Source organism: Neopelma chrysocephalum, unplaced genomic scaffold (assembly GCF_003984885.1).
Source record: "Neopelma chrysocephalum unplaced genomic scaffold, ASM398488v2 Primary Assembly neopelma1_257, whole genome shotgun sequence".
NCBI lineage: Eukaryota > Metazoa > Chordata > Aves > Passeriformes > Pipridae > Neopelma > Neopelma chrysocephalum.
The window spans coordinates 260,657-287,010 of record NW_020897919.1 but is presented as its reverse complement, the minus strand read 5'-3'; the positions used below and the strand labels follow the sequence as shown (position 1 = coordinate 287,010).

The window sequence follows — 26,354 nt, the reverse complement described above, 5'->3', positions numbered from 1 at the left end:
GGGGCTGCACACCGAGAGCCCCTTCACCACTGGGGCTGCACACCGAGCGCCGTGCCCCGCACACCGACCCCCGTTCCCCCGCCGCCTCTCACCTGCCGCGGGCCGGGTCCGCAGGGGTCCGTAGGTGTCGGTCGGGGCGTACATGGGCAGGTGGGCACGGTGGCGGCGCAGGAAGCGCAGGATGGGCTCCCGCAGGGCGGGCGGGCCGGGGCTGTGCTCGGCGGCGGGGGACTGCGCGGACACCTGCAACACAGAGCCGTCAGAGGCCGAACCGGACTCGGGGCACGCACCGGTGATGCGGCGGGGACCAAAAATGTGTCGGGGCCGGGTCGCGGTGGGCAGTGAGCACGGAGTGGGGCTTGCACTGGTGGCACCGAGCGCACCCTGGGGCCGGTGATGCTCGGCTGTTTGTTCATCCCTCCCTCCCAAGTGACACGATGCAGATGTAAGGGTTGTGTGGAACCGAACCTGCGTGGAGCCCCCGGCTGTCCCGGACATAGACTGTCCGAGGGGTTTAGCCAAAGGAATTCCCTACCCCGTGCCCAATTTACTGTGGCTTTTAACCCAGTCTGCAGCCCCAGCTGCGGCCGGAGAAGTTGGACATTATTCCTGACGGAGGACAAGTGCCTGTTCCGGAAGGTCTGGCGCGGCACGTGTGCCCTCGGCGTGCGGCAGCATCCGACAGCTGATGGAGGTGCAGACCCCGGCCCTGCCATCTGCCTGTTTGCATCGCCGGAGCCGCGCACGGCGGCACAAACACATGGCTGTGATCCCCGAGGGGTAAACACGCCCTGCGCCAGAGGCCCCGCGAGAGCCCCGCGCAGCGAGGGCAGCCTTGGTGACGGTGTCTACACGGGCTGAACGCACAGTCCCCGGCCCCGCCGCAATGGCTTTTCTATGCAGTTATCGCTTCTACCAGCAAACGTTTCTGTAAATGGTACCCCTATTGCATGACGCTGATTTCCAGTTTCTCTGGAAACTGTAACCAGAAATGTCTAGAGTCCTATGCACTTAAGTTCACAGTTCTTAAACATCTCTTTCAAAGGGGTGTTTTGCCCTCATTTTTACATTTCATCAGTAATTTTTCTGCATGCTTAAGTGAGCTGGAATATGAGCAACAGGAAGCAAAGACAGTCTCTTACTCCATATAGAAATACAGCCAGTCCCAAGGCATTTAAGAGAGATTCCATAAGCACAGGGTACCTAATCTGTATCTGGCAACGTGCCCAGAAGGAACACCCAATGAAAACACATATATGTGATATCTAGTAAATATAGTTAAAATCACCATGAAAAAAAAATCCAAATAAAAATCCAACCCCCCTAATTTGCATTCAGATGCAGATACCATCACCTTACATCCACAGAGCTGCTTCCAGTCTGTGCAGGGGGACTGTGTGTGTCAGGACGGCTACTACAAGGACATGGTAAGGCAAGTGAATCCTTAATTTGTAGGGCACCAATTCCCCTCTCTCTGAAGTTGTTCACACTTAGAGCATGCGAAATGCAACTGAATGATGGCAAAAAACCCACTTCACATCAGGTCCCCCATTCTGCACAGAACCTCATTTTGTTTTCTTTTATAGATGTCTTTCAAGAGAATCTAAATTAAACTGCACCAAGGCACTTTCTGGGTCAGGACAACGGGAAGCAAATTGCCTGGAGCCATTGTGGGAGGAGGCAGAGCCGAGCGTGTGTGTGGCTGCAGCTGGGACACGGCAGCACGGGCACGGCAGTTTGGGTGAGCCACGGGCCCCACAACCTGCCTTCCTCCATCAACACTCGCTTCTGTTCGTTTTCTGTGCCGTTAAAAATTGTGAGCACATAGTTAAAACCCACGGCTGCCACCCAGAACTGTGTGGGGTTAAACAAAGGCAAAGGCAGCGCGAGCAGGGGAGGGTGGGCTGGTCCCAGGTAGTGAGGAGGAGGCACAGAGATCAGAACTCAAATTCTGTTTGGGATCAGCCAGAAAGTTCCTCAGGGGATGGGGGAGGCAGCTCCGGGGGCTGTTGGACCCCTGCCATTAACAGCCACAGAGTGCAGTGGCTTTGCAGTTTGGGCAGGCAAAGTTACAGGCTGCTCAGGCTTTGTGCCTCTGTCTATGGTGCTAATGCCAAAGCTATAAACAGCATTAGCAAACATTTCAATTGCACCCGTATTCAGGACGTCCACACACCACTGAAAAAGCCAGTTGCTTTCACTCTGGGTTACAACAAAAAACCTACCCACGGGCTCAGCTGAAGCAGGTGTAGGATGGGCTGTAGTGAGTTCCTGTTAGGGAACACTGCTAAACCCAAGGGGATAGCTAGACAAGCCAGCCTCCACATTCTGCTGTGTAGTTGTACTAAATTGCAGGTATAATGCAAAAATGCTGTGAAGGAAAACAAAGCAACTTCAAGTTCTACTGGCAGATTTGAGAATATGCCCAAACAACAAAACTGAACCATGAGCTGTACTTGGTGACCCCCCTCCGTGAGGTACACGGTCTGCTCAGGCTTCCCAGAGAGAGCTAAACAGAAACATAAAGCTTCAGGAGAAAGATGGGAGAAGAAACCAAAGTGAACAACACTAACAAATTGCCTAAATAATAAAATGCACTCGGCGGTCGTTTTTCTTACCTGTTCCGACATCAGGATTTGGCGCAGTTCCTTCTGGAGATCAATAAACCGATCGTGATAGATGGCCATGGACCAAGGTTCCCTGAAGTAGCTGGGTAAAAAAGAAGAAATTTAGTTATCTTGTGAACCTCTCATTAACCGCTAATAAAGTATTTACCTGCTTTTTTGCCTTTATAAATTACAGTTCTGGACCCATCATGATCGTTTGTTCATAAAACGCCTCCTGTAACAGCATGGTCAATCAATTCTTTTAATGGATGTTCCTGATGTACAGCCAGCTTCAGTAATTACATTTAAAGTGGCTTAATTCAGAGCTGTGGCAAGACCCAGTGAAGAATCCTGATTTTATCAGAATTTAAAAGCCTGAAGACCTGTAAAGAACGGTGTCTCCATTATCTGTCCTCATTTGAGAAAAGCAGATTGCAGGATTAACTGAACTGCTGCATAAACAAATTAAATTTGTGTAGACAATGACACAAATGTTGTTCATCATTAAGGTTTCTGGATTAATAAAAGCCAGAAAAACAGGCCACCACAGTGCTGCAATATGTTCTTTGCGCTACTGTGATGAAGCTAAATTGAATGGATTCTAGGAGGAAGCTCTTGTAACTTTTTCTTTCAGTGACAGCATTTACGAGAGCATTCTTCCATGAAAAAGGAGGAAAAGGATGGAGAGGACATGGCTCCATGTAGAACCGCATGGCTGTAAATATAACCAGAGGCAGCCAGCTTACAAAGCTGTGATTTATTTCTCTTTATAAGGAAAGATAATTTTTACACGTCTGTAATTCTTGTTAATGCTGCAGTCAGGAGGTGCCCCACGCTCATCCCTGTAATGACCAAGCAGATGTCACCAGGGTCACCCAGGAAGTTGGGAGAGGACATTTGCAAGCCTGTGTCCAACACTTGTGCCTTTGGAATGGCAGCAGGACCCTGGCACTGCCCCAGGAGCACACAAATGCTCTCGTCTGGTCCAGCTAAAAGAACATCTGGATAAGGCAACTTAAACGGTGTTACACGAGTTCAGTAATTCTATCTACAGAGAACTAATGTGCAGTTCCCTCTCTGCAGATTTTATTTCCTCCCTATCCAAGGGCAGGATTTTCCCCTCCTGCTCTGAACTACACCTCAGCTCTCCTGTGCCATTAACAACACTGTGTGTCTGGCACAGCTTGGCTGGGTTTTCACGTGCTCACCCCTCTCTGTCCCTGCACCCCGTTCCTCTCTGTGTGCCAGGCTGGCTGGGGCTGCCCCTCGGAATCTGCACGGCCTCCAGCACAGCAGGGCTCTCTCCCAGAGGTGTTTTCACACTATAAATATTTATGGACACTATTCCAAACACAAGTGCTGCCCAGCCCAGGAGTTACCACCACTCAGCTGCTGGCTCATTCAGATATGCAGGTTAGAAAGGATGAGCTCAGCTTTACAGATCTTTATTTCAGTAACTGCACACCTGAAATGTGTGCAGAGACCTAGGCAAGAACACAATATCCCTCAAATATTTAAAACCCCTTTAATTTCAGAAGAAAAGCCCCACCCAACACAAACCTTTAACTCACTGCTGATATCAGATAGCAAAGAGAAATGGGAGTATTAGACAAGAATACATTAAGGTAATTAAAGACTCTCTATTTTTACTGATATGCCCTGCTAAAAGCCATGTTCCACTAGCCAAATGTTTTGTCTTCAAGCTGGCATCTTAATTTTAATTGTAACTCTGAGGAGGTGATTTCCTCTTTCAACTGAGGCATATCTTCCAACTGCCTTACCTCAGTTAAGGTGCTCACCTGTCTCACTGAGGTGTTGCATTAAATGCTTTTTATTAATGTTTCGGGGGTGCTATGTATTCCTGCTACCATTACCAGTTCCATTCATAACCATGAATTTAACTGTTCCTGTCAATATTCACAGATTTGGAGCTCAAAACCTGAAATTCATTGCTCAGTTTGGAATATTTAATGCAAATAAAATGCCCTTTTTTAGGGAATGGAGAATGCCTTGTCCATGTTTTCTAGACAGGCTGCCAGAAGGAGCACCCAGTACCCAACATTTGCTCCCAGCTCCCTTCATTTCCCTTAACCTGGAGAACTGTACCCTCCAAGAGCGATTTGGAGATTCACCTCACAGAAACAATTTGCTTTCTGTGCCTGCTTTGTGCTTTCATCTATTTATCTTTTCAGTTCGAATCACCTTTCTCAGGGGGCACATGGTGTTTTTGAGAGAGCAGCTCCACATATGGCTGCTAAAAGGAAGTTTTAATAATGAAAACACCCATTTGAATCCAAACCAACAAGTTGACTTTCATTCTGAATTTTATTACCACTTCAGCAGCAGTCCCTCAGGGCGAGCTGGGGAAGGCTCTGAAGTATAATGCTCTTCAGTGTGCGAGATGGAGCTGGCAGGCTCCCAACAGGGGCTCAGAGGCTCCTCTGCTGCATGAGAACGGCATCTGCCACATGTGTTTGCACCCTTTAGTCTTTCATAACCTGCCAGAGCGATCAGGCTAAACATGTACAAGCTGACAGTGCTGCCAGGAGCAGAATGGGTGTGCAAACTCGGTCACCTCCGAGCAGGGAGCCCTGCTGGAAGCCTTGCCAGGACAGCAGCGATGGCAGGAGGTGTCTCTGACAGAGGGGATGGAATTGGTTCCTCCAGAAGACAATGAGTGACATCCTTCTCGTTGCTAAGGAGCTGGTCTTGCCTCTCATTGACAAACAATATTTAAAGTCTGGTCTGCCTCGTTGGTGAGGTGTAGCCTACATTAGATGAGAGGCAAGGAGGAAGGAAATATTTTGTGGTGCCCTGTAAAAAAGGCACAGAATCCTTCCCCTTGCAAAAGATATGGATAAAATGGACAGAGCTGGGCACTGCTGGCAAGCAAAAATGGAGTGTGTGTGCACATGTGGCTGTCCATCCAAGAGCTGCCTATATTCTTCTCTCTTTCATTTGCAGGAACACACCACATTTGGAGAAGAAGCCTCTACTCCTGTGGAAGCTGGTTCTACGTCCTGGCAGCAACAAACCTGAATTCAACTCCTCACATCCCTGCTACCCCCCCTCTTCCAACACACATATACTCAGGGCAAGTTCAGAGACTCAGACAGCCCATGAAAATGGGTTGGATCTGTTTGCAACCCTCATTAAATGTCTCTAAACAATCCTTAATACAGATCTCTTGAAATCCCATTTGTTTCCTCCCAAAGCTGGCCATGAGGCACCAGTGCCCTGCCCTCCGTGCCCTTAAGCCCAGTGTCTCTCTGGTCACTGCTGTGCCCTCAGCACACAGGGCTTTTTAGTAGCCAGTATAAGCAGAGTTGTTGATCAATTTAAGCTCCTGTTAATCTGTAAGGAGTGGAGAGTCTCCTTTTCTCTCTGGAGCTTCCAACACTTTGTACAACATGGAGAATTTTCAAGCTAGATGTCCATTTTCCTGGGTTTAAATTCCTTTTTTTAAGAGAAAATGTAATGCTCAAAAGGCAGAGTTCTCCAGGCTGTACCAGTTACATCTGGAAGATACTGTCCATTCTCAAATCCTCAGACCTCAAGACACACAAGTTATTCCCTAGCACATTTGGATCCCTTAATCTTGAATGGCTTTGGTGGATTATGGAAGCAGTGTCTCGGTGGTGCCTTTGGCACATGATGGCAAAAGCTCCCCGGTGCAGGGCCCAGTCAGGCAGAGGAGCTACTGCTACACAGAGCCCAGGAACCAACCCAGGGGGACAAGCACAGAGGAAATGGAAGCTGTTCACCTGACACAGGCTCAAGTGGAACACAATTATGCCAGGAGTGCCTACACAGAGCAGGGAATTCCACCTCCCAGGAGCAGGGAGAGTAAAGTACTGTAGAGGGATGGGATGCAGCACAATTTTAATTTCCAGGTCATATTGACAATACTTCCCCACCACAGCTTGCAGATCAGCAAAAGTCTTTTCTCCAACACAAGCACCTAAGATGCATTCTTTTGGAGACAACATATGGATGTTTTTGAGACTCTAAATTACAAAGATATGGTGACTCCAGTAAAAGGTACAGAATATTTCCAGGTATATTTTGGATAGCCAGACCAGGAATCATCAAGTGTTCGTTTAAGGAAAACATAAATAAAACCACTGAGCATTTCCTGCCAATATCATCTGACCAATAATTTTGAAAGACAGCTTTATGTAGGTTTACATAGGTAAAAAGCAGGACCAATTTGTGTAAAATCCCCTAGAGCACCACCTGAGAGTATTGTTCTTCAGCACAAAGGGCATAACGTGTCCCCTGGCCTGCAACTTCCTAATGTTCTCCTACAGCTGCTGAACAGCCAAGCAGGTGTTGAACCAACAGCCCTGGTTGTAGCAAGAAGGACCTTCAGCTCTTTGCTCTGCAGTTCTGCTCCCTGGACACCTGTTTGCCCAGGTGCTTTACTGACTCCTGTTAAACAGTCTGATGGACAACAAATCTGTGACTGACTCCACTGGGCAGTTTCACAAAGTGAATTACTCAGGAATTCACAGGCTCAAAGGAAATCCTGGAAACAAAGCCTGTGCTTCTTTACCACTGCGCACAGAACCCACAGTGTCCTCTCTTTGGAGGATGACTGGGTTAGAAGCTGTGATTCACAACCCCCTCTTTTCTGGAGCTGCAATGGCAAACCAGAGTGCAGGGCAACTGCTCTGGCAATTCTTGCTCCAGAAAAATGGCCATGGAATGCAGACCTTGCTGAGGACAACACTGCTCCCCCTGGCACAGCCCCAGAGCTCCCTGGGGCTGCTGCAGGGACCTGCTGACGTCAGGGGGTGACACTGGGCATCACTTCCCTTCGCCAGCGCTGCTGATCCATCCTGACTGAGAAACCAGTGCTGGTTGCTGCCTTTTTACTATCCTGGGAATGTTACATTAGAGCACCCAGAGGCAGATCCTGGCATGGAGATGCTGCAGCCCTTTCCTGTTCTAAGTGTCCTCATGAGAGGCTCTCCGTTATTTCAGCACTGGCCTTTGGTAAAGGTTAGATTATTCACCAGATCATAGCAGTTATGGTGTAGGTGATTCCCACTGAACTGCTCTTGAAACTTTCTAAACTCTGTGCTCTTTAAAGCTGACACAGAAGCATTGCTGTCTGCCCTCTCTCTCTGAGCACTTTGTGGCTGACCCTGACATCAGGCTTACTGCAGTTTCCCACATAGTACTATTCCACATGTAATGCATTATGGAAAACAATTAAAAGGAAATTAAACCTGACGCACAAAATCATCAGATAGGCTGTGTGCAGCAGTATGATTGCTTTTCTGCAACTGTTTATGGATTCAGAGTTTAATCATTCATAATGGTTTGCATAATTGCTAGGATGAATCAGCAAGGTTTGACTGCAAATTGATGTGGTAGTGTTCAGCTGATGAGCTTTCACTCACTAATTTGGCCGTGGGGTTTCTTAGTAACATGGCCTTTCATCAGCAAGTTAGCTGCTCCTTTAGAACTCCATTAATATGTCTCCAGTCATGGCTATTGACTGGGTCTGTGAGTACAGCTGTACCAGGGCACCGTGGGGTTAGTGGTTAATTCGGGAGCGAGAAAGCCGGTAGTGCTTTGATATCCCTTCACGTGTTCTTTCCAGTCCTGTCTCTCTCTTCCTAAAAAGCACATGCATTCCCCTCTAATTAGGCTGCAGAGTGTACAGAGCAGCACTAGTCTCTCTCAGCCATGCTCACTACCTGCCACAGTTCCTTTCCAGTCTTTTTCATCCCTGCAGAAAAAAACATCTCACTGTCTGCACCATGAACAGAAGCCTAAGGTGGAATGCCTTAAATGTAAGCCCAGTGTGCTAATGGTGTGGGATCCAGCAGACACCAGACAGCAGCAGGGCATTCTAATGTTGCTCTTAATGAACAAACACTCTTCATTTTGGAAAGTCTGGGTTAAAACCAGCTTTTCTATGCAGCATGCATTTCACATTTAAATAATCACTGATTATCCAGTCTATAAGTAACAGATTTATCTCTTTACCTAGTCCTTTTAACAATAATGCCAAAAACATCAAATTATGTTCTTTTTTTGATTTATTTGTTCTATTGTGAGATTTATTAGCATTGGGTCAATAAACAGTCAGTCCAGTGTGGAGTTTCTGCTTACAGTCTCATTGAATGACACTGCTTAATAAATCACCTTTGGCCTAATGTAAACAGCATCAGGATGTGAGAATTGAACTTCAGTGGAAATAGCTAAATGGTTACTTCAAAATAAGTGAATGCTGTTCATGAAGCTCAAAATATTTTTGAGCATTTAGCTTGTACAGTCAATATGCAAAACACAACACAAGAGTAAGAGTCAGGGTTTGAGGAGAGCAGCCAAGGAAACATCCAGTGCTGTTATCCAGGCCCCAGGATGCAAAGGGAGGTAAGAGCAGGTGACTAAAAGCACATATCTCCTGAGAACTAAACCTACACACAGGACAAGCAGAACAAGCAGAGCTCTCAGAACTCCGTGTCAGGTGTTGCTCACACCACCTGGGTCGCTCAGCACTCTGAGTCCAGCAGCTGCTTCAGCCAGAGTTAAATCCCAGCAGGATGCTGCTGACCAGCCAACAGCATCACCCCGAGAGCAAACTCAGTGCACAGCTATGGCAGGAAACAGGAGAAGGGGAGGGCTGAGCAACACAGCCTTTCAGAAAGTGACTGGCACCACGATGGCACCTCTGACAGGACCCTTCTTCACACCTTCCCTCCTGTGCCACCCTCACTGCCCTGCACCAGCTGGTCCCTCACCTCAGCATCACTGTCACTGCCACACGGCTGAGATGCAACCATCATCTTCTGTAGGTCGTAGCTGACAACAAGCTCATTAATACAGCATTATTAAGCATAATACAACTCCTAAGGAAAAGCCACTCACACCTCATTTGTGAAATAAGCTCCTTAAGTATTTTAGAAACTAGTGGTCAGATTTTTATGCATTACGTAAGATTTGCTTTTTGTTAATGCCAAATGAAGCCTACATGAACCACTTCCACCTCATATTAAAGGCATGATGCCAGTGAGCATCCATTTGGTTGCCAAGTATCATGAGACCCCTCTAATTATCTGTTTTGTACTTAAGATGCAGCAGAGGGAGATTCCACCGCTCTGTGGACACGTTCCATAACTTGGCAACTGCCTTGCAGCTGCCTTTGCCTCGGGAGAACACAAAGGGGGTCACTGGCTGGTTACCTCCTCCTCTGAGGAGCAGTGTGGAGGACTGATGACCAGTAACAAATCTATGAGCTTAAAACAAAAAAAAATGTTTCAGACCTCTCTCCTCACCCCTCTTTTATCTGCTGCTGGGCAATGGAAATAATCCAAAGGCTTTCCAGTCTGTGAGGGAGGGAAGGATCATGGCATACAGAGTGCTATACTTCAGATTAAACTACTGGAATTTGCTTTCTTTTTCCTTCAGGAGAAGTCTTCCCTGTGAGAAACAGCCTTGTTCTTGGGGCCTCAAATTCCAGTTCAGCCTTTTTGAGACACAGGCTGATGGGAAATAAATAAAAATTATAGAAACTCCTTCCTGAAGTGGATTGCAAATCTAGGGAGTAATGCTGCTCAACTCACAGGTGACAAAAGGTTTGTATACAGAAATCCTCAGGTTTTGGATACTGTGCCTTTGGTTCCTATGGTTTTTCCTGCCCTGGCATGGCATAACTGCACTGTAAGGCCTCTCTGCTCAGGACCACACTGGCTGCAGGCCCAGGTGCAGGGAGAACACCCACTGCCTGGCACGAGGCACATGGAAGGGAGACCATCACTATGACAATGGGGCCTTTTGCTTGTAGCCCAAGGACACATGAAGGTGAGACTTTTCTGGTCAGTAAATACTGCCTGCCCAAGGCCCTGCAGCCTGCCCAGCAGACCTTGGCATCCTGTAAAACATTCAGAGGGATGCAGTGCATCCCACTGTGGGGCAGTGGGAAGAGACAGCTGTCTGACCACACGTGGTCATCTTCTGGCTCCACAGCCCATTTCCTCAGCTCTTGTTTGCACAGGTAGAAACAAAAGTGTGGTCCCTTAAAGCCAGGTCTAGCCAAGTGCTGAACTGAGCCCACCCCGAGGTGCCTCTGAATGATGCTGGAACACCTGACACCTGTGAGAATCAGGCCCAAATACAGCTGCAGAAGCTCAGCCACAGGTAATTCTTTTTGAGAGAGACCAATACCTGTTGTTACTATATTAATTAATGTCTGTACCACTGGGATCACAGCTAAGGGCCTTCTGAAGAGCAGTTATATCAACCATGCAGTTGAGAGCTGCACCAAGACCTCCTTTAAAAAAGTCCACAGTGCCTGTCTGCTAAAGGAGGAGAAAGGAAAAGAAAATTTAAAATTGTTTCAACCCATGAGATACAGTGTTGGTTGGTTTAACTATGAGAGCTAGAAGCATTGTTTCCATGAAAAAAAAAAAATCAATTCCAAAGCATTTGAGGCTTTTGATGAGCTGTGAACACAGGGTAACAGAGTGGGAGTGTCTGACCCACGAAAGCTTACACTGGCCCCTGTGTTGGGGCACTGTGCAGCCCAGGGACAGCTGATTCCATGCTGGCTTTTCCTGATCCTGCTTGTGAGGCTGAGACCTGTATGAACCTAAAGTCTGAAAGGGCAGCAGGTGGAACACACCCATCAGTCACAGTGTGGCATACCTAGGGGCTATGGTTTCCTTTCCCCCCCCGAAACTGGGCTGGGGTAGCAGGACCAGTGGAGCCCTGGGCACTGTGTGTCCACTGCCCTGCTTCACCTCCTCCAGAGCCCAGGGACTGAGGGGAGGAAGCAGAGCAGTGACCAATCTTTCCTCTGGCTGTGGGTCAAGTCCTGCAGCTTTTACTCCTGTTAGAGTCATACCAAAATCAATGGAACTTTTCTGCAGACCAAAGGAAGTGTTATTTCTCTCATTATTGCCGTTAGCCCTGGCTCCAGGCACACGACCAGAAGGAGTGACTTTGTCAGGTTTGCTGGATCTCCAGGGCCTGTTGTTAATGCTAATTTGAGAGTGGCACTGGCACAGTCTGATCAGGAAATCCGGTACCAGGGGGTTAACTTGCAGTTCTTATACCGAACACAAATCAGTGAGGAAATTCACTGCTAGGTGCAGTCTCTAATTATTTAAAAGATAATTTGCATGCTACACAGAAATAAATTAGCTCCCAGGTGACAGCTGTTCCTCTGTGTCCATTTCTGGAATGAGATGCCATGCTGGGAAACCTAAATACAGACCAAAAGATTAAAACACTGCACTTTCTTGCCTCATAGGAAGGCCCTCCACAAAACTGAGACATAAAGAAGGGAGGCATAAAGAACGGATGCTTCAAACCATCAAGTTTACAAGTTTAACTAACAAATCACAACATTTTCACAGTCTACATTCTTTTCACTAAGGGCACTTCACATCTTGCTAGAAGATGTAACATCTACTAGAGTTTAAAAGCATTTTTTTCCAAGCCAAAGAGAAATTCAGTCCTAACCTCAGGTTTGTGCTCATGCAGGATCCTCACAGACCACGTGAACAATGCCCAAAACAGCTGTTTTTTTTTTTTTGATCACACACATAGAAACCAGTAAATGCATTTTCCTGCTCCTCACCAGAAGTCAACCAGGCACCACTTTTTATCCACATAAGAGTCTCAAGACAATCTTCATCTCACAAGTGCTGCTAAACTGTTTTTCAGTGTATCAGGTTTCTAATAACCAGTCTTGGCTCAGTTCTAACACTGTCTGCTGTACACTGCACACATATATATGTGCATTGTGTGGCACACTGCAGTGTGCAGATGTATATGTATTACAGATGTGAGATATTATGAGAGTACATTATATTGCCAGCCTTCTTCTGCTGCTCTACCCCCTCCTGAGAGCAGCACAGGAATTTGCTGCTTTCAGGAGCAATTTGCTTCCTCCTCTCCCTTTTCTCATCTGTCCTTGCCCTCTGCCTTGGCTGCCTGCAAGTGTTCCCTTTGCTTTTCCGTCTCCCACCTGCTGCATCTGCTGGAGAACGTACCCTCCTCACAGGATGGACACGTGCAACAGGAACACCAAGCCTGGGATGAGCAGGAACACGTGTGTGAGAGCACCACAAGAACCACATGAGCGAGGTGATTAAAGAGCAGCATATGTTCATTGCTGAGGAGCAACATATGGGATTTCATACACATGACCAAAGAGCAAGAAGAGAAGGAACAAACCTATCTAAAGATAAGGTATAAAGAAGACTAAAAATGACAGGAGGCAATAAAATAACCAGATAAGAAAAACCTGGCAACTGTAATTCAGGAATTTTGCCGCAGGCTAATAAGAGGTGAGATAAAATAATGAGGCAAAAGGTCCCAAACAACATCCCTGTCTAAAGGCTGTAAAAGACAAGTCCAAAATTAGTTCACTATCACTAATTAAAGAGAGCTCAAGGGATGTGATGAGGTCCTGATAGGTGGTGTCCCTCTGTGCAGCACAGCAGTGACCCTGGCCAGAGCACCGGCCTCACAGGTCCCAGTGCCTGTGGCTTGGGGGTGTGAGAGGACCCTGACCACGCACAGCTCAGGGCTTGGTGAGCACAGAGCAGGGAAGACACCCCCAGTCTTACAGGAGCAAGTGACTCTCCAGTGAGTGTATGTGCTGCCATCAGGTAAAGCTGCTCCCCTCACTCTTCCAGTGCTGCCTGGCCTGACATCCTATTAACAGATCATCACTGGGATCTTCACCTCTCCTGAGATTTTTACAGTCTCTGTGGATGTTGAGAACTTGACCTTACTTTGTAATCCCCTGATCAGCTTGTGCCCTGTGGTGATCCCATCAGGATCACGAGCGCAAGGAAGGCTAAAACATTCTTATTTCTCTGAAAAAGAAATAAGCTGTGTGTTCAGAAAGTTCTGAACTACTACTGATAATTTTGATAAATAACGAAAAATGTTTTTAAATCTCTTCATCTACCTCTTGTTCCACGGGAAAACATCCGGAAAACAAATCATAATAAGGTTTCCTGGAGGAGGCAGAGCTTCCCTCACCTGTACAGGTCTGTGATCTGCCCGGCCCTCCAGCGGTAGAACAGGTCGTTCAGCAGCCGCTCGTGCTGTCCATACAAGCACAGGTAGTTGGAGACAGGGAAGGGTTCCTTGGAAAAGCAGGTGATGCCATCCACCATCCGGTACTTGCTGAAGTGCATCCTGAAGTAGTTCCCCTGTCCTGCCTCTCCAGTTATTATCTCCGTCCCCTGCAACAGAGAACACCAGGAGAGCTGCAGAGGTGGAAGGAACACCTGACCTGGCACATGTACAGGGTCAGCGAGGGGTTCCCAGCCCACAGTCACCACTTCTGAAAACACACAGCCCTTTTTGTTAAATCAAGGGACCATTCTTTGCACCGTGGGTTATAAGGTACTTTGCTGGGGCTTGGACACAGATTTTCCTGTGTGGTTTAGACCTTGATTAACTGCCCACCCAACTGTGCAGCACGGGCTGAGTGCCACTGCAGACACCTGAGGGCATCCGGGCCCTCCGGCTGCACTGGCAGTGACACCGAATCCACAGGGACCCGTGACCTCCTGGAGCAGCAGCTGGAGTCAGGAGGGATGCCGTGGGGCAGCCCAAACAACACTGCATGCCTCTGTTTGGGCAACTCAATTGAACTCTGTTCAGCCTCAGTTATGACAGAGCACACACATGGCACATCCTGCTTTACTGAGGATCCCATCCTGAGGAATGAACACACCAGCAGGCTTTTACTCTCTCTCCAGATTTATAACTCCCCATCTGTATTTTTATACATGTAAATGTGTGCATATGCAAACAGTGTAAGTGCAGAGTCCAAATTCATGGCATGTGGTAGAAGCTGCATGACTGCAGGCAGAGGGTGACACTGCCACATTAACCAGGCCCAGGTGAACTCCAATGCTGCAACTCAGATTTATCACATACCAAGCATTTTTGGCTTTGTGTAACACCTTTCCCAGTAGTCAGAGGTGTGATGGGCTGGAACAGCTTTCCAGCAAGGAGAGAAATCCCCAGAAGGCTCCTGCTCAGTCCCAGAACAACCCTGTACACTACATAAACAGCCCTATGTACAGGCGGGGCTGTGTCTACAGGAGGCTGCACTGGCTCTGGGGATGTTTCCTTCAGGCCGTGTTCTAGACCATTAAATAGTGAATGTCAAAGAACATATATGCATATACTCACTTATATATGTATATGTGTGTTTATACACACAAACATACACATCTTACAGGATTTAAATTGCTCACACCCAACTCCTGCTAATTTGAACTGGGGCTGCCACGTGTTGCCAACACCAACTCCACTGTCAATAAAATGAATGGTGATGCTCTAACTGTAGCATTTAGCTTCAGCCACTTAAATCAATCACTTCGAAGACAAAAATGTAAAAATTTGCTTCAAACCTGCCATTGCAGTGGGATGATCACATAGCTTGAAGCTGTTTTTTCAGGCTGTATTCCTGTTCCAGTTTTATACATTTCTACAACCTGTTGCTAGGCTACAGGAACCTTTGGTACTTCCACATCTCAGCTAATACCTTTCACTAGCTTCTCTTACTTCTTCCTTAGGATATTCTTTTAGGATGTACATGAAGTTTCTAGAGTGGCTTTAAAGATGGTCCCTTTTCAGGTAAATAGCAGGTAATCAAAGCAGCAGCAAAAGAATTCTAATCATGTTCTAGCAATTTGGAGTAACAAAACCAATATCTTTCTCTGATGGTCCTTTCTGCTTTCCAGCACATCCTGCTTTGGATGGCTCATCCTGGATCTGGAAAACAAGGTGAACCATGCTTTGATTCCTCCCCAAAACCAGGGATTTCTTTTTAAAATCCAATTTCTTTCTATGGACCACCACTGTCCAAGTTTTAAAGTGAACACTGAAATAGCCTTTTAAAGGCTGCTCTTTAAATCAACTGCAAGAATGGGCTCCATACAGAAATCCCTGAGGTAAAAGGTACAGTCTATGTGAAACAGGAGCTTGTCTAGCTGGATGGTCCTCTCTGGCTTTAAAGACATTAATCTAGTCCTTTTCTTGTCTCACAAGTCAGATTCTCCAGTAAGAGAAGTGTCTCCATGTTTGTATCCTGGGACAGTCTCCCATGTAGCCCAGTGTGTGAAGTGGTTCCCTCTTCCCTGTTCCAAGAGAACCCTCCTGGCTGCAGGACTCACTATTTCCTAGAAATCAACTGAATTTCCCTGATAAACTGCCAAGTTTTATCATCTGTATGCATTTCCAGCACCATATTGCAGGGAGGAAAGAGGCTCAGCACTAAGGCTGAAAGCACAAAATCCAGCTAATACTGTCCTATGACCTGTGCATAGAAAGTGGGCATCATTGAAGAAAGCCAAATGTCAGGAATTGGGGAAACAAACCCCTGAGAGGCTCCGAGAGGTCTGTCCCTCCCCCTGGCTCAGCAGCTGTACCTGGTGTATGCAGAGCACGCAGGCTCAGCTGACTGGAACACTTCTAACCCCACCTGATGGCAAACACAGCACCCCCCATGTGCCACGTGTTCACTTTGTGCTGGGAACTGCCACAGACACATCAACCCACACTTCCTCAAGGTACTTGGTTACAGTTCAGGGTACTCAGGCAGGTACCTGCACTACCCTAACCAGGAACCTCCTTCCAAACAGAGGAGGAACCAAAGAAGTTTGTTATTTAACTTACGTGGTCACACTGGGCAAGTTCTGTGTCCGAGAGGGTGGGAACTGCTGGTTTGGAGATGTGCAAGTAGTTATAACCTCCAGGAAGAACACCTCCTGCCATAAAGGAAAATGAGGTTTATTAAGTCATAGGCAATGAAGAAAATAAAGTATTTGTTTGCCCTCCTTCTGCTGCCATCTTTTTCCACTCCATAAGGAGCTTTGAGGGCTGTTCTGCCATGAGATGGCACCTGAGGTGAGATGGACCTGCCTGTATTGCAGAACAGGGGAGGAAAGTGGGACAAATCCAGTTGGACATACCTTTAACTTTACATCTTTTGTACACGGGGATGAGTCTGTCTGGGCCTTCTGGTGGCTCAGAACAGGGCTGAAGGGTTGGATCAAAGAGGCTCAGCATGGATGCAGCAAGCTCAAAACCAATCTCTCTGGAGTTGAAGTTGCTGTGCGTCCATTCATCTCTACAGTATCTCCTGGAGAACTTTGTTAGAGGACCTGCAGCCCTGATGCTGACATCATTGGTGCAGAATTTGGCATCAATCACAAGCCTTCCATCAAAAACAAGGCCAGCATCATTGACTGCCTTGAAGGTTTCATAATCCACTGCCCTGTAGGCAAAGTTAAAAAATGCCTAAAAAGAGATATAAATAATTGTAGATTATATGATATATTATTTACTGGCTAATTTCATAAATCAAACCCCACACTTTGTTCTGAATGTTATTTATTTTAAAAAACAAGAATAGAAAATACAGTATGATTTTATATACACAGATAGATCCTTCTGCTACCAAAATTAAAACAGATAGTAGAAAGGAGAATTACCAAACTAGACTCATCTGCTTCTGGTTATTAGATGAGTTTTATTTTAAAAGCTCCAATATTCACCATATGTGAGACTACTACGAGTGGCCATGTGTGTTTTCTGTTAGTACAAGCATAGGACATAGACCTGAACCCTCTATGAAGTTGGTTTTCTTCTTTCAAATGCTCAAGCCAACCTGAAACCCCAAGGAATAGAAAAGCACAGTGTACTTTGCCTTTAGCAGGATAACTGTGTATTACAAATGTTTTCCCAACTGTTGAGCCTGTTTACCAACAAACTGAGTTACTCTGGCTGCCAGCACAGGGACAGTCAATGAAATGGAAAGATCAGAAGTTAAACTTGCTCAGAGGAAATGTCATTCTCATTCCAACTACAGCAGCATAACTTCAGCCAGTGGAAGCTGCAGAGGCCAAGGAGGTTGTGAGAAGTACAAGAGGACTGAACACTCACAGGAACAGGAAAGCTTCCAGGTTGTTATATTTGACAGTGTCATAGATTCTGGAAAGCATATCCAAATTTTGTCAGGACTGAAACACCTCGCTAACTACTCCAGACCTGGATCATCCTTGCTTTAGGAGGCAGGCTGACCTGTACCTCCCTAAAGCATGGGACTGCTGTACTCTCTAAGGCCAGGCACTAGGCTGGCTGTCCATCAGATCCACCCAGATCACCCAGGCCAGCCCAGAGGAGGTTGTGTCTGCAGGGAAACTGTCTGGTACCTTTGGCAGTCAGCTGCTGAGGCTGGTAATGAGCACAGCAGACACCTATTTGGTATGTTTTGTTTTGTGGAACTGAAAAAAGATGGGACTTCCACTCTTTGAAAAGATGGCCTGTACTGTCTTAGGCAATCTTATAGTCCTGGCCCTAAGGGAGGGAATTATCTTGGGACCAGCATCTAATGAAGTCACAAGCTCATCTTCCCCACAGGAATATTTCAAGGACATTTAAAGAAAATCACCCTAAATCTCTCTTTTGAGTCTCAAAGAAAAAAAGCTAGTGATAATTCCCTCCTTTTGTCTTCTCATGGCACCTGCACAGTGGCTCTCCTGGGACACCAGGAAGCAGATCAGACAGACCCCACCTCCCCCAGAGAGGAGCCTGTGAGCAGCAGTGCAGAGCAGGTGGTGCTGGAGCAGCCCTGGAGTGGAACAGATGCACAGGCAGCACAGCCCCGGAGAGGGATCGTGCCTGAGGAGCCGCTTTGAAACCTGGCACCACCCTCACCTCCAGCAGAGTGCCGGGACAGCAGATGTGGGAGAAGCTACAGCTACGAGCAGTGTCCTCAAAGCTGCCTCATGCAAAGCTGGCAAAACATGGGCCCCAAGCAAGTGTAAAACAAGAGTGCACACTGGACACTGAGGGTTAAAAGGAACAAGAACAACGAGGCTGAGAGATGTTTTGAACAAGACCATGCTCCGCAGAGGGCACGGATGAAGACTGACCATCACTACAACAGAGTTTGTGAAGCTCCAGAGCCCTCACACAGAGCTTTCCCCATTAGTGCTCTCAGCTTTTACAATCATTAGATGACAAGTCACAGGTTGCTGTCCCCCATCAAGAAATATTCCTGTACAGGCTGAGGAAAGGGTGGAAGTATGCATTCCCTTGCTGCTTTCATCCTCAATAGCCCAAAGACATAACTGTGTCAGGACAAAGCAGCATCCATAACCCGTCTTTCCCTTAGTGCCAGCTCAGGGAGGACACAGCTGTGACCTTGGTAAAGGTGTTACCCAGTTGTACCCCCAAAGAGCTTTCCTGGTGACTAAATAAGGTGTCACATGCTCACAGCCGGCTGGATGAGCCAGCTGGAAGAGAAGGCACAGGAGAGGGAAGCAAAGGGAGTTGGAAATTTTAGCAACACTGGCACAGCAGAGATGCAGCAGCAGAGGAGCCAGAGCCCCTGGGCTTGTTTGTAGATAAACCAAGTGATGAACTATGCACAGCTAAGGGAATTCTGACCATCTAGGAGAGCAAAATCAGGGAAGCTCTGCCCACGAGGGCGAGGGGACCACACAGCCCCATGTCCTGCTGGCTGACAGGCAGGGCGGTGTCACCGGAGGGGAGGGGAGGGCTGCAACCTCCAGGCTGGGAGCCATCTGTCAGCCCAGGCAGGAGGGAGGGAGGCTGCTGCTTTAGGGAAAGAGGAGATTTTCTCCTGTTGTTTTTATCCTGCAGGACTCAACAAATTAAGCCCCCAAGAACTGCCAATCAACAGTTGATACTGGCTCAAATCCCAAAAGGCCCAGGGCTGCTGCAGCGCCGATTCCTGCACAGCCTGGTCTCTGGTGAGCACAGCTGCCTTCCTGGCAGAGGCTGCTCTCCCCAGCCTGGCATCCCCTGAGCCCGGCCTCCCAGGCAGCTGAACCGGTCTTGGAGAATATAAAGCCCCTGACATCACAAGTAATTAAACATCTCCCATTTTAGAGGTTGGAAAAGAGAGATCCTGAGAGGGAAGGACCATGGCTGGAAGAAGAACCAGCAGGGACACAAATGGGCAAGAGAAGCAAACTCCAAGGCAAGGGAGGTTTAAGGGAACAGCCACATGGGCCAGGTGGTGGGGAAAAGAGGGGGGGCTGATGGGGAGGTGGTGAGTGCATACCAAGTTGCAAAAATGAGAGCCACATTGAGATATCTGTGGAAGAATGATAAAAATGGAGGAGTTTCAGGGAAAGAAGAGAGAACTCGAAGAGCTGCATATGAGAAGAGCGGGAGAAATGTCACTACTGAGGTGGAGACCAAAGTCGGGAGACCACTATGGGTAAAAGTGCTGTGCAAGGTCTTCACCCCCATGAGGAAGGGTTCAACTATCCCTATGCTAAAAAGAGAAGGGTTGCAGTGCAGGGGAGCCAGCAGGGACCCCAGTACCTGGGGAGCTCTCTGGGAGAGGCACACGGCTTGTCCTTCCCCCAGTGACAGCCGCCCTGCACAAAGGAGTGGGCACACAGCGGGGTGTGCGGGGCAGCAGCCCATGGAGGGAGCTTCTGAAGTGACTATCAGAAGTGCTCACTCCTGTGGATTAGCCCAGTAAAGGAAAACAGAACAATCCTGACCTTTGGGAACAGCTAAAACTTGTCCCCAGTCTCAGAGCAGAGCCACACCTGTGAGTGTGCCTACACCTAAGATATTGGTACTGGAGCTGAACAGAACTGCAGTCATTGATGTAAAGGGAGAGAAATCTGCTAAAAATACATTTTCATTAAGTTACATAGTAGGCCTCTCTATCCTAATGTTTTTGGCTTCTACTGTGACTTAATCAAGTGCACATAACTATAGACAGGAGTAACTGCACACATTTAAATAAGGAAAGGTTTTCTGGAATTACTTAGAAAATGAATTAAGAGTAGTTGTCACTCAGCAGCAAACTACTACTTGTGTATCAGGTGACTTAAATACATTTTAATCCAAAGCAGTCAGGGCATTAACAATGGGTTTATTTGGATTTTTAGAAAGCCAATCCTTGAGACTAACAAGTGAACGTTCAGTCTCCTAGAGACAGTGAGAAACAGATAAATCAATGAGGGACTATCTCAATGTGATGGCCTTTGTGTGAGGGGGATGCACTGAAAGCACACACTTACTGAGCACTGCAGCTGCAGTGGGGCTGTGGCAGTGGTGAAGGCAGCCCAGGTGATCAGCTCGGGGTTGCTGCCCTCGCCCCACTGTGCCAGGACCCCGTCCCCGTGCAGGGCCACGCCAGCCTGTGCCAGGGCCTCCCGGACAGCGCCCTCCACCTCGGCATTGTCCAGACAGGGAACGTCGGAGCTGAGCGGGGGCTGCACGAGGTGGATGCGAGAACCATCAATTCCAAGAGATAAGAGGGTTTCTACTGTGGTGTAAATGTCAATTGTATTCCCATAGACAATGACGTTCCCTAAGAGGAAAAAAAAGGGGGGAAAATTTCTAAGACATACAATGAAAACCTTATTAGGATAACTCAGATGATAATAACGTGAAATTGCTCTCTTTGACCCTCTTACTTCTCTGATGCTATGAAGCAAACAATGTTACCTAGCAACAGCAGCTAAGATAATTTAGCAAAGAATCTGTACAAAACATCCCACAAAGTAGGCAAGTACTTAACACAGAAGTATGACATTCATCCTGACCCCATAATTTGAAATTATTTTGATTGAAAAGCCTCAAGGGGGGAAAAAAAAAAATCACCATTTTTTTGTTCTCTCTCCTCAATTTTGCTCATTCAAAGGACTGATGGAGGAGGGAGCAGACAGGATCAAATTAAATACATGATGCAGAAAAACCCCACAAACTGTGGAAAGGTCAAGTTATAGAAAACAAGCCTTTGTGCCACATGGTCATCAGTGCTGTGGCTTCTTTCTGCCAAAGCCTGATCTCCAGAGAATGGGGCCAGCCCTGCAGATGTACCCCATCCTGCCACCATGGCAGGCAGAGCTCTGCACCACTCTCTCCCTCCCTCACACCTCACACCAGCTCTGAGCCAGCCAGGCTCCATCCCTCCTCACTGCTGGGAGTCAGCAAGCTGGACACAGACATCTGATCAGCTGCTGGGACAGCAGTGTGTGGGGGTCCTGCTGCTTCTTCTGCAGAAACCACTCCTGAAACCAGCTCCATCTTCCCACCCTGGGCACCCAACCCAACACACACCTCCCACCTGCCACTGCAGAGCCACAGGGCAGGTCCTGTCCTGAACTGGTGCCACTTCAAAGGGCACAGTCAGAGCTGAGCAGGAATACATGGGGATGAGAGAGTCCTGTTCTGTGTGAGCACAGCAGGACTCTCCAGCCTAACAGCTAAAGCCCCCCTGGCGATAAGGGAGGCAGAGCTGGGATGCATCAGAGCAGCTGCGTGGTTTATCTCAGGATGGTCTAATATAAAACACACAAACATTCCTCTGAGCAGGGACTGAAACACACTCCTGTCCTGCCCATTCCAAGCACAGGAGGGCTGAGCCAGGCCTGCCAGCTCCTCTGTGCCCATCTGCCCCAGCCTCAAGCTCTACCTGCCTGCCAATGTCCACATCAGCTCCTGCATACTGGCTGTCTCAGGATAACAAGGATCTGACCTGCCAGCATGAGGATGCAGCAAAAGCACAGTCCTCGTGCTTTAATGTCCCATACCTGGGCAGTGCTGCAACTAACTTGCACATTTATCTCAGCACTGGCATTTATGTCTTGCCACAAGTGACAGCATCCCTTATACATAAATTGTATTATTTACAGGCTAAGCTGATTTCACTGGGACCACGTTTTACTGCATGAGACACAGGGCAATACTAAACTGAACATGCACACAGCCCAAGCTCCCAAGAATATTAATGATAAAAATGTTAACAGATGTTCCACCATTCCCCTTTGATTACAAGGTTATTTTATTTGTCCCTATCAGTTTAGCTATTTGTAGCTGCCAAATGAACATCTCTCTTCATTGCTGCCAAAGAACAGAATTGCCCCATGAGTACACTGCTCAGAAATTATGGAAAACATGTTTTTACTGTTCACAGCAGTGACCAGGGGAACAGAAAAATTTTACCTGCAAATGTATCACTTTGAAATCATAAGAAGAAAGATCTTACTACTTCCATAAATGTGATACGGAACAAGGGAATTCTGTCCCATGTGCTCATCACTGAGCTGACTTTCCAAGCCAGAAGAACCCATTCCGTGGCTGGTGCCTGCTAGGACACCTGTCTGCAGGCAGTCCTGGCCTCAGGAAAGGTCCAAAAGAGAAGACAGACATAAAACTGATCATTTTTTCCCTGTGCAGCAAGGTACAATGCAAGAAGCAGCAAAGCAGAACTTGGGGTGAAAGAGCAGATTTGCTACACTCATTCTCAGTAACTCAACAGGCTGAGAGTGCAGGCAGGAAGGTGGGGTGCAGGTGCTGACAGCCTCATGCTATGTGTACACGCTTTAGATTTGTGAGGAATGAAACACCAGGAGCTGAAGAGGCTACGGGGGCTGGAAAAGGAGGATGAGGAGGGCTTCCCAGAGGCATGGCCCAGCAAAGCTCCATTCTGACTCTGGGGCAAGGCTGGGCTGAGACACCTTTGCCATTTGGCAGCACCAGTTCCCTCAGAGGGAAGTTCAGTTTCTGCATTAGTCACTGGCATTTAGGGAAATACAAGATCAGATTCAAGCCCCACATTTGTCATGGAAAATTAAAATTCTGTTTTATATGGTAATATTAAATACAACTGCATTAGATCAGGGAAAGCAGTGCTCCTTTACTGACCTCTTGTAAATCAACAATTTACTGCTTCTGCTTATTACAATATTAGTGGCTTTTTAGATGACAGTGCTAGTAGTCTAAGAACTACAGATATTCATTATGGACTGAAATTATGTCCACTGGACAGAGAGCAGTTCCTCAGGATGCTTTTATTATTTAACTACATGAAAATGTATCTGAGTAAACATAATAATCTTTCACGGAAAAAGCAGCCATAAATAAAGATTATTACAGTAGTTTTATCATTTATTACCCCAGTGTCAGCATCCTGCTGCAGAGCAGACTCATTCATTTTCCACAAGTGGAAGCACAAGATTTCGGTGACCCCAGCATGACCTGAACCTTTGCAATTTGCAAAAGCTAAAGGAGAAACCCAGTATGAGCTGAAGCATCAGTGGCTTCGGTAGGTGGTTCATGCACTGGAATTTTAATGCAAGAGTATTTCTACAAACACGCTTTTAATAAGGCAGTAAACTATGCTTAGGTATGGAGAAAAAATAATTGCTCCATTCTGGGCCATTAAAGCAGTTTTGTTCCTTCCTTTACTTCCATCCCACTTTTTATTTTCGTGGCAAGTGCAGAGCTCATGGGAGCTGCATTTCAGTTAGTCCCCATTCCAGCTGTCACAGGTTCCATGCATCAGCCGGGTTTCACAGCAAAGCTGCAGGAGCAGCCACGGGGCCAGGGCTGGCCCTGCTCCAGCGCTGGCCACAGCACTTCCCTAAAGGAATGCCACCCAGGTGTGAGCCTTGCACCACACATCACTGCCAGTTCTCATTACACTCTACGAACAGGAGAGAGAAAACATCTTCAGGACAGTCCTTGGGACAGGAGCTCCCCACAGACAGCTTTCCTGCTCTGAACTGTCCTAACTCGGAGCTGGCAGGAGCTGACACATGAACTCACTGCCTGCCTGCCTCTGTTCCTGTAGTTCAAAGCTGACTGGGAAGCCTGGATGATCCCAGGTATTTTCAACAGCAAACACAGTAGATGAACTAACAAACACATGAACAGAGTACATGCACCAAGGCTGAGGAAGTACAGGGATGGGGGACATCTAAACAAGTGTCTGATTTCAAGGGTTACAAAGAGAATACCAGGAGCTTGCAGTTCTCTGTGAAAATCTGTAACTAGTGCAACTGAATACAGTGTTGACAGAGACTTCCTAATTTAGATCTGCTTTCTTTGTGTTACACCACAAACTAGGTATTTTTCTATATAACAGAAAAACACATCCACTAATTAAATTATTATTTAATTGGCTAATTAATGACTCCAGCCAGATTTGCATTTAGGACTCATTTTGCTTTATATAATAATAACTGCAGATAATTAATCTATCTCAAGCCTTTCTTTCCTAGCTAAATATGCTGGGTATCAAAAATGACAACAAATTGTAAATTAATCTGGAAAACAAAGCACAGCAGATGAAAAACTTTGTTAGAATTAATCAGGCACCATGGAATTAAGGAAACACTAAGCCTAGGAAACATTTCTGTAAGTGTGCACAGGTTAAAGCCCCCTTACCTGTGGACCTGACCAGGTTTTCCTCCAGCCAGTGTGCCGCCCGCAAGCAATCCTGGTCATCGTTGAGGGTGAAGTGATTGGAAGGGATTTTCCCCATGTATCTCTGTGGCCACTCACTCATGACTTTGCTGTCAGTTGGGAGTTTGATATCTGCTCCAGTGGGAGCCAGGGCCTGGGAGGAATGAATTGGTGAGCAAGTGGTTATGTGGCACATACCTTGGAGACATTAAAAGACAATGACACACTCACTTTGAATGCCTCAGGCTGCTGTCCATGCACACCCCAACCCTCCTTCACACTCAGCAGCAGCAAACACACCCGTGGCCACAGAACATGGACTCCTGCTGGTCTGAGTTCACACACATGTGCATGTATTCCCTGTTTTCTATGGCTCATGGGTGACCATTTCAAACAGCAGTGCCAGTACAAGTGGAAGCACGTGGCAAACACCACAGACTGCACAGCAAACAGCAGAAATACCCCAACACACAGCTGAGGGATCTCTGCAGTTCTTTGAATAACAGATAACTTGAAAAGGAGATTCTTTGTTAACTCAGACTGCCTCCACCTTTTCTCAGCAAAATCAACTTTCTAAAGTAAGAGATTTTGTCCCAGAGAAAGGGGCAAAAACCTGCTTGATGGTTCAAATGCCAGGATTCAGTACCATGTTCACTGTATAATGCTGCTTTACAGTAACAAACTCCACCTGAATTACACAAAGCAAAAAGGGAGTCTCATATAGGACTTGTGCAGCACCAGTGGTCCACATCCTGAGCAGTGTTCTCACAGCCAACCACATCAACTGAAATACAGTTGGGTCACATAAAACCAGGTATGACATCAAAGGATCTTACTCAACAAGAGAATCCTCTAAATCATAAGATGTGTTTCAGTAGGCATTGATTTGACTGCTAACCAAATAAGGGACAGACCCTGTCTCATGTTCATGTGTGGGACATGGTACAGCACTGTACAACCTGCAGACACATGCTCAGATTCATCTCCTGATTTTAAAGGCAAAATGCCTTGCTCACAACTCCTATCCCAAACCACTCAGCAAGGCAAGGTCCTGCAGCAAGAGGGCTGTGCCAAGCTGCCTGGTTACACAGCCTGATGGCCCTGTGGGGACATGAGCCAGAACCAACCCTGCCCACAGTGTCCCAGTGGAAGCTGAGCCTGTGGGGCTGGAGCTCAGCTTGATTCCACATCTTACATGCAGCTAAGGGTCTGCTTCAGTCTCAGTGCAAACTCAACTTGCGTGCTACAATACCAAGCAGCATCACAGACATGCCTAGGCATGGTCATCATGTGAGACAAGCCATTAATTTGATAAGGAATTCTCTCCACTGCCAAAACTAGGTCAAATGGCATTAGACCAGCTGGAGTTAAGTCTCCTGTGGCTGGGGCCACATGTCAACTGGGCCTACTCTCAGCAGGTTTCATGGTCACGGTGGCAAAAACACCAGCAGCTTTGCCTCATCCCCAACCCTGAGCAGTGCCACTGCTGCTTCACCCCCAACCCTGAGC

General features: G+C 47.2%; 1 protein-coding gene across 4 annotated transcripts in view; it reads right to left on the bottom strand.

The window, feature by feature from the left end:
• CFAP61 (cilia and flagella associated protein 61) overlaps nt 1–26,354 on the bottom strand; it is a 93,430-nt gene that overhangs the window by 10,464 nt on the left and 56,612 nt on the right. For 2 of the 4 annotated variants that reach the window (XM_027704156.1, XM_027704157.1), the window contains 6 exons: nt 24,828–24,999; nt 20,672–20,964; nt 16,571–16,898; nt 16,275–16,366; nt 13,620–13,825; nt 1,808–2,709 (listed from right to left, as the gene is read on the bottom strand). In XM_027704156.1, the coding sequence (XP_027559957.1) occupies nt 2,208–2,709; nt 13,620–13,825; nt 16,275–16,366; nt 16,571–16,898; nt 20,672–20,964; nt 24,828–24,999 (1,593 nt within the window). In that variant the 3' untranslated portion in view covers nt 1,808–2,207. Of the gene's footprint in view, nt 1–92; nt 244–1,806; nt 2,710–13,619; nt 13,826–16,274; nt 16,367–16,570; nt 16,899–20,671; nt 20,965–24,827; nt 25,000–26,354 lie in introns of those variants that run through there. The other 2 variants (XM_027704154.1, XM_027704153.1) reach the window with 2 other exon arrangements.